The sequence below is a fragment of the Austrofundulus limnaeus genome, unplaced genomic scaffold (genome assembly GCF_001266775.1).
Source record: "Austrofundulus limnaeus strain Quisiro unplaced genomic scaffold, Austrofundulus_limnaeus-1.0 Scaffold15, whole genome shotgun sequence".
Classification (NCBI taxonomy): domain Eukaryota; kingdom Metazoa; phylum Chordata; class Actinopteri; order Cyprinodontiformes; family Rivulidae; genus Austrofundulus; species Austrofundulus limnaeus.
In genome coordinates, this window is record NW_013952417.1 from 4,164,240 (window position 1) to 4,174,080 (window position 9,841).

At 39.0% G+C, this 9,841-nt stretch overlaps 1 protein-coding gene across 4 annotated transcripts in view; it reads left to right on the top strand.

The window, feature by feature from the left end:
• Positions 1-9,841, top strand: part of firrm (fignl1 interacting regulator of recombination and mitosis) — a 17,203-nt gene that overhangs the window by 4,122 nt on the left and 3,240 nt on the right. For all 4 annotated transcript variants that reach the window (XM_014002958.1, XM_014002960.1, XM_014002959.1 and 1 more), the window contains 16 exons: positions 32-116; positions 208-346; positions 1,698-1,787; positions 1,891-1,955; positions 2,057-2,205; positions 2,523-2,652; positions 4,133-4,319; positions 4,750-4,832; positions 5,502-5,553; positions 5,642-5,731; positions 7,127-7,312; positions 7,644-7,763; positions 7,834-7,929; positions 8,011-8,124; positions 9,293-9,397; positions 9,484-9,564. In XM_014002958.1, coding sequence (XP_013858412.1) covers positions 32-116; positions 208-346; positions 1,698-1,787; positions 1,891-1,955; positions 2,057-2,205; positions 2,523-2,652; positions 4,133-4,319; positions 4,750-4,832; positions 5,502-5,553; positions 5,642-5,731; positions 7,127-7,312; positions 7,644-7,763; positions 7,834-7,929; positions 8,011-8,124; positions 9,293-9,397; positions 9,484-9,564 — 1,772 coding nt within the window. The remainder of the gene's footprint in view (positions 1-31; positions 117-207; positions 347-1,697; positions 1,788-1,890; positions 1,956-2,056; positions 2,206-2,522; positions 2,653-4,132; positions 4,320-4,749; positions 4,833-5,501; positions 5,554-5,641; positions 5,732-7,126; positions 7,313-7,643; positions 7,764-7,833; positions 7,930-8,010; positions 8,125-9,292; positions 9,398-9,483; positions 9,565-9,841) is intronic.

A 9,841-nucleotide genomic window follows, 5' to 3' on the forward strand; every position in this document is an offset into this window, starting at 1 on the left:
TATTTATTTATTTATTTATTTATTTTTGCAGTGATTCATAGTCTTCTGGATATCTGCTCTTTAATCTCCAACCTGGACATGGCAATGCATGCAAACACCTGGAAGTTCCTCATAAAGTAAGTCTTTTTATTGTTCTGATGATAATCGTCATTGCTAAGTGTTTTAATCTAAATTTGTTTCTATTTGCTCCTATTTTATTTTGTTTAGGCAGAGTTTAAAGTACCAGTCCTTGGTGGAGGAACGTCTACGTCACGGTGACATCATCACCAGCCTGTGTGACAACCTGTTGGCCTCCTTTCAAAACTCTGTGGAGCTGGCTGAACAGATCAAGCAAGCAGGTTTACAGGTTGAACGGCTATAAGGACAGAACTAACTAGTCATTAATTGTATTGACTTGTTTTCACATGTCCATGTCTGTTTTCAAACTAAATTGTATGCAAGTGTCACAGTGCAGTATTAATGTGTTTTTACTAACTTGACAACTATTAAAGGGAACCCTAACTAGTTGTAACATTAGACATTATTTGATAAACGTTTACTCCCAACTGTAAAAATACAATACATATGAAGGCTGTTTTAGTTTTTATAAACTTTGAAAAATATACTCTCACACAGGACAGCGCCATATTATTTATGCATACTGAGTAAATGATGACGATTACTAGGTGTTTCGGTGCAATGCTGTGAGCTATATCCACCCTGAAGGTTAATTATGGACAGTATCTGACATTCAACCCTTTTAAATGAAACCAGAGCACCTWGACAGAGAGGAGATTGAAAATGTGGATGGAGGATAATAGAGCTGCTTAATGGAAGGAGAACCTCAGTTTAGCCTGTTAGCTTTTGCATTAGCACCCTAGCTATTACTTATATTTATATATATGCTAGCTATATATATTATTATTATATATATTAGCTATTTATAAATTACCGCCACATATTTATTAGTCATATATATCTTTGGCATTAGTTTTTGAGCTAACATTATTAGCTCGGGAACTAACGCTTTATCCATCCATCCATCCATTTTCTGTACACGCTTCTTCCTTTTCAGGGTTGCGTGGGTCACTGGTGCCCATATCCAGCAGTCACAGTGCGAGGGGCGAGGTACACCCTGGACAGGTCGCAAGTCCATCACAGGGCCATCACACTAACGCTATACTACCATATATAAAAGTATTAACATGGGAAATAGCGTGAAAGCTAACAGGCTAAGCTGAGGTTCTTCTTCCATGAAGCAGCTCTGTTGTCCTCCATCRATATTTTCAGTTACAGGCTGAGTCTTTTCTACATTCTACTCTGTGAATGCACTCTGGATTCATTAAAAAGGGCTGAACGTCAGACGTTGTCCAAAATTAACCTTCAGGGTGGATAGAGCTCACAGCATCACACCGGGACACCTAGTAAACTTCACCATTTACCTGGTACGCTTTGCGGTGTTAATAAAACGTTGCCATCTCATGTGATATGTTTTAAAATTTCTAAAAACTAAACAGCCTACAGTATTTTGACGGTTTTTGTTTGACGGTTGAWGTAAATGTTTATCAAATAATGTTACAACTAAAAAYTGAAATCACTCGTGGTTCTTACTCTGAGTTCTACATGGATAACAAATAWTGGTATTTCCTCTCTTTTTAACCCTTGTTAAAATGCATTTTGTWATTGTGAGGTCAAAAATAGATGGTCTTTTTTTTCAGGAATCAGCACAAAGTCCAGAATACAAGCTGTTCCAGAAAACTGCAAAGATGTGCCGATTCTTTGCCAACACTTTAGTTCATTACATAAAGGTACTAAAATTCACATAATTTTTAACCCCTTGCAATTTAAGTTAATCTACGTAGGAAAGCATGGTAAACTGGCATGTCTTTGTTTTTTTTAATCTTTGAACAGGAATTTACATTTTTTCTGACAAAATACTGCAGGAACTTTCACCATCTTTACCTCAAGATCATCAGGTACTTGTGATTTGCTTTAATGTCCAGAGGCCAAACGCAACTCATGTTTTATTTTATTGATTGAAGTGTCTGATCATGAGGATGACCCTGATATTTTTCAGTGAGTTCCCCCCCAGTTTGTGTGCTCCAGTGTTGCCCACGGCCCTCGCTGGGGACCTGAATGCAGCGGCTCTGGTTCCCATGAATGCCTTCCTGCTCCAGCTGCTGCCTCTGAGGCCTTTTGCTGAAGTTGTGCTCCAGCAGGACCTGAGTGAGTCGAAACACGTTTAACAGCAGTTATTTTAGTTGATAATGTAACCACACTTTCCAGTGTTTTTGTATGATAAATTATCAGTAAATTATTCTAATTTCTGTCATTCTGAAGTAAAATTTTAACAATCAAAGTCTTGAAAACCAATCAAGCAGCCAAGAAAGATTTTTGTTCTTTAAGCTAACTAGTAATTAGGCATTCAAATGATTTTATGATGTGTTTTTAAAGCTCAAACATTCCTCAAATATTTTTTTGATATGGATCCTGTGGGTTATTTTTTTACTTGATCAATAAAATTTACAACATTCTTGATGCAGCGTTGAGTCCCGAGCACGAGCTTCCTCAGTGTCTCCTCCTGGTGAACATCTTAGGACATCTAGCTGAGCAACCAGAAGACGTCCAGCAGCTTTGGTACACTGGCAGTCAGTTCTCAGAAGACTCACTCAGGTGAGTTTGGATTTTTGAAGTGTTAAATCACACATGCAGTCACAGTGTAAAGGTCAAAGGTGATTAGTTCATTTATAAGCATAAATACCATTTTTGCTATAATTATTCAAGTTCTGCTTTAGGATATTTTATAACAGTGAACACAATGTAAAAAAATAAGATTTGTTCTAAATGTGCAAATATGTGTTTTTACTGGAGTCAAACAGGCTGTTAGTCTGTCCATCTAATTTATCCAGAGTCYGGTRTCGGGGGCAGCAGCTTGAGCTTGAGTCCAGACCTCTCGTTCCACAGCTTCCTCTTCCAGCTCTTCTGGGAGGATTCCAATGCCATGTCAGTTGAGAGACATAGTCTCTCCAGCGTGTCCCGAGTCTTCCTCAAGGTCCTCTCCCAGTCAGACATGCCTGAAGCACCTCCCTAGGGAGGCGCCCAGGAGGCATAGGCCAGATGCCTTACCACCTCAACTGGCTCCTCTCGATGTGGAGGAGCAGTGGCTCTCCTGAGTCTTTCCTGGATAATTGAACTTCTCATCCTATCTCTAAGGGAGAGCCCAGCCACCCTGTGGAGAAAACTCATTTCGGCTGATCGTATCAACGATCTTGTTCTTTTGGTCACAACCTAAAGCTCGCGACCATAGGTGAGGGTAGGAACGTAAACAGAGCTTCACCTTACAGCTCAGCTCCTTCTTCACCACAACAGACCGGTACAAAGTCCACAATACTGCATAAACTGCACCTATCAGTCTGTCAATCTCACGCTGTCTTCCCTCACTCATAAACAAACTCCTCCACTCGAAGCAGAACCTCACCCTAAACCTGGCGACAGCAATCCCCACTTTTCCAACTGAGCACCATGGACTCAGATTTGGAGGTCCTCATCCCAGCCGCTTCTCACACGTCTGTGAACCGCTCCGGTGAGAGCTGACGATCACGTCACGATGACGCCAACAGGACCGCAAATAACAGATGGAATTTGAGGCCTTCACGCCCTGACTGCTCTGAGAAATTCTGTCCATGAAAGAAAGAGCACCTCCTACAGTGTCACCTCGAGGAACACGGTCAAACGCCTTCAAGTCCTRAAAACACGTAGACTGGATTAGCAAACTCCCGTGACCCCTGGAGGACTCCTAGTTCAGGTAAAGAGCTGGTCCATTGTATCACGGCTAGGACGAAAACTGCATTGATCCTTTTGAATCTGAAGTTTYACCATTGATGGACTCTCTTCTCCAGCACCCCTGAGTAGACCTCAATGGGAAGGCTAAGGAGACTGGTGACCCTATAGTTTGAARCCACCCTCCTGTCCCCAGGTTTTGACAGTCTGCCGACCCAGTGGAAGTGCTTCATCAAACAGTCCATGAAACTAAAATCCTGCACGATTTTCTGCCAAGAATGAATCAGACGAGCAATTTCCAATCAGTTGTAGTGACTTCAGGTTTGTGTTGGCATTATATCAAAGCTTTTTTTTCCTTTTCTTTCCCCCTCAGGCTTCCTCTCTTCCAGGCTATCTTCATTAGCTTCCGACAGTGCTACACTGAGCGTAAAGTACCAGTGCTGCTGCCAGGGGTGATGTTAAAGGGTCAAGCCCAGGTCCAGGTCACTCTTCACCAACACATCTGTGTACAGCTGTGTGCCGGTGTGGCTGCGCTCCCACCTGCGTTCTTCCCTACACTCGTACGCTCCACACACGCAGTCACATGTTTTAGATCATATGCAGTATTTGTAGAATTGCACTTATTTTTGCTTTTTGTTTCCATATTTTATTCCAAATCTAAAGGCTTTTAGGAAAATAACACTGAGCAAAATAATAAAAAAAAGGTTTCTTGTTTTGTGCTTCAGTAAAACTACATTCACTTCCTAAAACTATGATGGTATCTGGACCTTAAACCCAGCTCAAAGCGTAGGCTAATTTGAAACCATTTATTTACTTTGGCCGTCTAAAATCTGCACATTAGCTGTGTTTTTGTTACAGGACTTCCTCTCATTCAGGACTAGTAATTATATCACTTTCATTTTTAGTTGGTTAAATATTTTTTAAACTTTTTTTCCATGTTTTTGTTTCCTCCTCCTGATTTCCCACACTCTTGTTATCTGTCTTTTTCAGGAACGTTGTTTGATTGATGCCGTGCTGCAGGCCGATACTCAAACCGCTTTACTGGCAGCAGATGTTTGGTGCTTTACAGCGCGGTGAGAGTAAGGAGGGCTAACAAAGTTTTAGTGGGGTTCAGCAGTGAACTTGTCTTTGTTTTTAAATCGTCCACTCATTTTTTCTTGTTTTATACCTCCTGTCTTACCACAGGGCCACATAGAAACAAARGAGACAGCCATTCACACTTTCATCTAGGGACAATTTAAGGCTAACCATTAGCCTAACAGTTATGTTTTTTGAACTTTGGAGAGCAGAGTACCCAGAGAAAACCCACACATGCACAGGGAGAWCATGCAAACTCCACCCAGAAAGGTCTCAGGCAGGCACCTTCTCACTGAGACCTTAGCTCCACCAAACTGAGCCGTTGTTATGCCCTATAAATATTTATTCAGCTTTTTTTCAAAACAGGACTGTAAATGTTTTCTGTGTTCAAAAAATTCAACGTAAGAATAAAGTTTATTTGTTATTAAGCTTGTGTCTCATGAAGTTCCGACCATGTTTGGCGGGTAATTAATGCCAGATAAAACGTGTCATTGCAAAAGATTAAGCTTGCAACTTATTTTGAAACGTTACAATGGCTGTTTTTTTTTTTTAATTAAATATATAATAAGTGGATTAAATCACTGAGTTCTGCAGATGTATTATAATAAGTACTACTGCCTTTTCAGGCATGGTTCATCAACTTGTGATTTTGTTTGTGCTTACAGTTATGGGACGGCAGAACTTTGCCTCCATCACGTGCACCTCGTTGCTCAGATGGTGGGTAGGAACAAACTATTGATGCAATGTAATGTTTCTGATACCGAGCCCTCTTATTGGTTTACATGATTTATTTTCTGTTCTCCAGGTGAAAGCGTGCACCGCTGAGTGTTACCAGTTGTTCCACCTGGGACTGCTGCTGAAACGCCTGGTTTTTCTTATGACGCCAAACCACCAGGTTAGAAAAGACGGAGTCCTAAAAAGGACAAAAATGACTGATGAGACTTGTTTCATTAAAGGCCTGCTCTTTTATTACCTCAGTTTAACCCAATGACTTAACTGAAACTAAAAGTAAAAACAAGTTTMGTTAGTTTAATCCATAAAGCACACCTGAAAGCAGAGGGACTCTTTTTATCTTCGACACCCCTCTAAGGGGTGACTTACCAGGATATTAGAAAGTGGGGTTCGGTTATCTGCAGACTGTACCTGCTGAGTGGCAGCTGTACTAAACAAATTTGGACACTAACTTTAGTAGTCATTAAATAAATTACAGTTCTAATCAAAACCAAAACATTATCTATTTGCTGGTTTATGACTGGAATCCTTGAATGTTTGTGAATTTGAAAAAAATATTTCAAGGCCCTGGAAAGTTTGTGAAAACAGCCAAAAATTACACTTGTCCTTGAAAGTCCCTGAACGTTTTTTTGGGGATTGAATTTTTCTTCACATAACTGATTTTCATCATCTTTTAAAAATAAATTATAAAATTTAATAAAAATAAACTTACATTTGTAAATTAAAATAAAAAAATTACGTTAAACTGACGTCATTGTTTCTGACTCAACTTCTATGTTGTTCAGTTTTTCATTGAATTTACATGATATTAAACCTGTTTATTGGTAACATTCAGCGGTAGCAGTAGAAAATTGTGGTCGCGCATGATTCTTTGAGGAAATTGATACTGGAAAGTCCTTGAAAGGTCCTTGAATTTGATGTTGACTAAGGTGTAGGAACCCTGRTATATTCATATACGCACAAACACACTTGGGTCTTTTTTTGATACCGTAAATAAACGACCAGACCTCTGACATGGCTCTCTGCTTCAGTTATTCCTGGCTACGCAGCATCAATATCATTATAATGATCAAACAGATGCCGCTCAACCAACCATCTCCCCTTCCAAAACAGAAACACWAAGCTAAAAGTGGGAAATCAATATTGGACATTAATATCGGCCCAGTTTTACACATCGGACCGATARSATATTCTAAAAAATGACCAATATCGGCCGATACCAAGGTTAATGTRGATATATTGTGCATCCCTAGTCAAAAGAGTCAGGACACCTGTTTTAATTCAGAAAGAAAAGGGAAAAGGAAAAATSTGAATACCACAGCAAGRAATGGGTGAGGGGAACTGTCTAAATCATGGCTGCCATATTGGATCAAAGGCAAGTTTTTCCAAAGTTCGGCCCCCCTCACACATTACTTGCTGGGGTATTCAGATATTCATTTTCCRTTTTCTTTCTGAAATAAGAGTGTCTTGTGTCTTCTGACTCACCCTGTTGATTATATGTGCACAGAGCAGAAAAGTAGACCAATTTGTTTTTTTMTTTMMTTTTTTTWATTCCCAGATGGAGCTMGTGGCTCATTTTCCACCGTCGAAGGTGGAGAACCTTCCGGTGTGGCATCACGTCCTCCTCAGGGCTCTTTCACGTGAAACGTCTCTCCATGTGCAGGCAGACATTATCGGCCTCGCTCAAAAGGTGCTAACTGATTGGGAAGATGGAGGATACAAACTTGGACAAATGGAGAAAGTGGTGAGAACTTTCACAGATTAGCAATAGCATTGTTTGATTGATTTGAATGTTTCTTTGGAAGCTTTGAGATCTAGTGCTCTTAAAAAAAGTTTTTTTTTTCCCTTCTTATCCCAAAAGCACGACTAGTTCTGTAAGTTTTTTAAGTTTTAAAACGGTTTAACTGTCTGATACATCTATTTAAATCAAAACTATCAGACTTTTCAACTCAGGTTGTTCTGCAGCTGCCATCTTGCTCCAGAATGAACTGCCAAAACAAAACAAGGAAACAAGGTGGAGAACGTGAAGAGAAAAGTCAAAACCGTTGAATTWATGAAGTCTCTGTTGTTGGCAGAACGCTGTGCTGTTGTCCCTCCTATCAGTGCTCCGGGGCCAGCCATCTCCTGGAGAACAAAGTGTATTGTCTGCAGTGAAGATGGTCACACAGCTGTGGTCCAGAATGTGTCCTGATCAGGTGAGAACAGTTCAAACACAAACACAGTGTGGAAAGCCAGCGTGARGTATCTGTAACACGTCACACTCAGGTGAAGACCCACCCTGTACTTCAGCACACTCTGAAGCTCCTGCTGTCAACAGTGGCCATTTTAGTGAAAAACATTGAGCCTCAAGTCATTTGTCAGGTAAACTTTACTCTTTACATAAAAATGTATTAAGCAGTTAAAAAAAAGGAGAATGGAGTTTGATGCTGGCTGTTCTTTCAGGCAGTGTTGTGTCTGGATGCTGTGGTTTCTCAGAAATGTGCTGATCATCTGTTGCTGGCTGCCCTGGACTTCCTCTCATCCCTGGGAAAGATCTTCATCCCTCCAGACAGTCAGGTAATAAACCCAAACTATTACAGTTTGTTTGTTCCAGATGTTTAGTTGGTGAGATTTRCTCCTGTTCATATGAGGTCCCAAATGTTTGAACCTGCTACCCTGTTTTTAATAATTTATGACTTATAATTTAATGAAATAAAAAAATAATAAGAGTAAAAGAATGAAAAATCCAACAGGTCGTCGTTTGTCTATACAATTTGTTGTCTTTAAAATACGTATTTATAAACTACACTAAAAACTAAAATTGAGTTCCCTTTTTTTCGTATGTTTTTCGGCACGTTTTTCTTTTTATAATTTTTGTGCTATTTCAACAATTCATATATGTCAAAACATTTAGCTCCTTTGGGACATTACAGCTATGACTTTTGGTATTTCAACAATTTATACTTTTTGAGATATTTAGCTTTTTCAGCTATTTTTTTTTTCTTATAGAAAATGAAGAATTGTCTTCAACATCCTTAAAACCCTTTAAAATGCTCATAAATCGACTGTACCTTTCACCTTTTGTTCTGGTCCTGCTTTAACTTCTTTGTGCTAATTTCAGCATCTTGTTACAATTTTAGCTTTTTCTGCCATCATTCTCACCTTTTTCTTTTGTAAATTTCAGCTTTTTTGTGCTTCTTTCAGCTAATTAAAAATTTTAATGCCTTTTTTTAGCCTTTCTTACTAATTTCAGCTTCTTTTTTGCATTTTTAGCTATTTTCAGCTCATTTGGGCTTTTTTCAGCTAAATTGACCTTTTTGTAATCATTTCAGCTACTCTGCTTAATTCAGCAATATGTGCTGTTTCTTGGTCATCATTTCAGCTACTTTTTAAACTAACTTAAGCCTCGTTTCAGCTGTTTAACTATTTCAATACAAATTGCAAGTTGTTTTTTTATTTTTTGCTAATTAAAAAATTTCACTTTCATTTTCTCTCTTATCTAGTTTGTTTCTATTTGCTAATAAGCTTTTTTGCTCTTTTGACCCTTTTGCTGTCTCTTATATTTCACTTTTGTTTTCCTACTTTCAGCTAAACTCAGCTCACGCGCGTGTGTCTTAGTCTTTCCTAAATATTTTCATCAGCTTTCAGCAAAAAAATCTTTGAGCATTAAGGCATTCACAGTGCACTTTTTGCAAGAAATGCATTTTCTCTCATTTGATTTTAGTGTCACATGTTTTTGCCCCAGAATCAGATTCTTCCCAGGTTGAGCAGCCTTTTCAGAATCCTGCTGGCTGACAAATCCTGGCTGATACARCAGCACGCCCTGGAGGCATTTTCCTACTTTGCAGAGGTTTGACGTGAATAAAACTGATGCAATGATTTCAGATGTAATGCTGTGTAGGGTTGAAATCTGAATATGTTTCTCTGCTGTTTAAGAATACAAACCACGAAGAGGTTATTTCACAGAGTTTGGATGTGGAAGAGACCAAAACCAAAGTGGTCAGTTACCTTAGCAAGGTAGGCTAAATCAACCTACAATTAGGTTTGGGCATAATCGTATCGTGTGCAATTAATCGTCAGAAAAACATTAATCGATTATTTTTTGGCACTTGACAATTAATACGATTAATGCCACCAGGCAGATGGACTGGAGATTTCCCCTGTCGGTCTGCTCAGTGCTCTTCTCTGCTTCAAGTATTACAAATATTTTTAAAAAATACAGTTGTTTGCAAAAGTATTCATACCCCTTGAACTTTTCCATATTTTGTCACATTACAACCTCAAACATAAATAT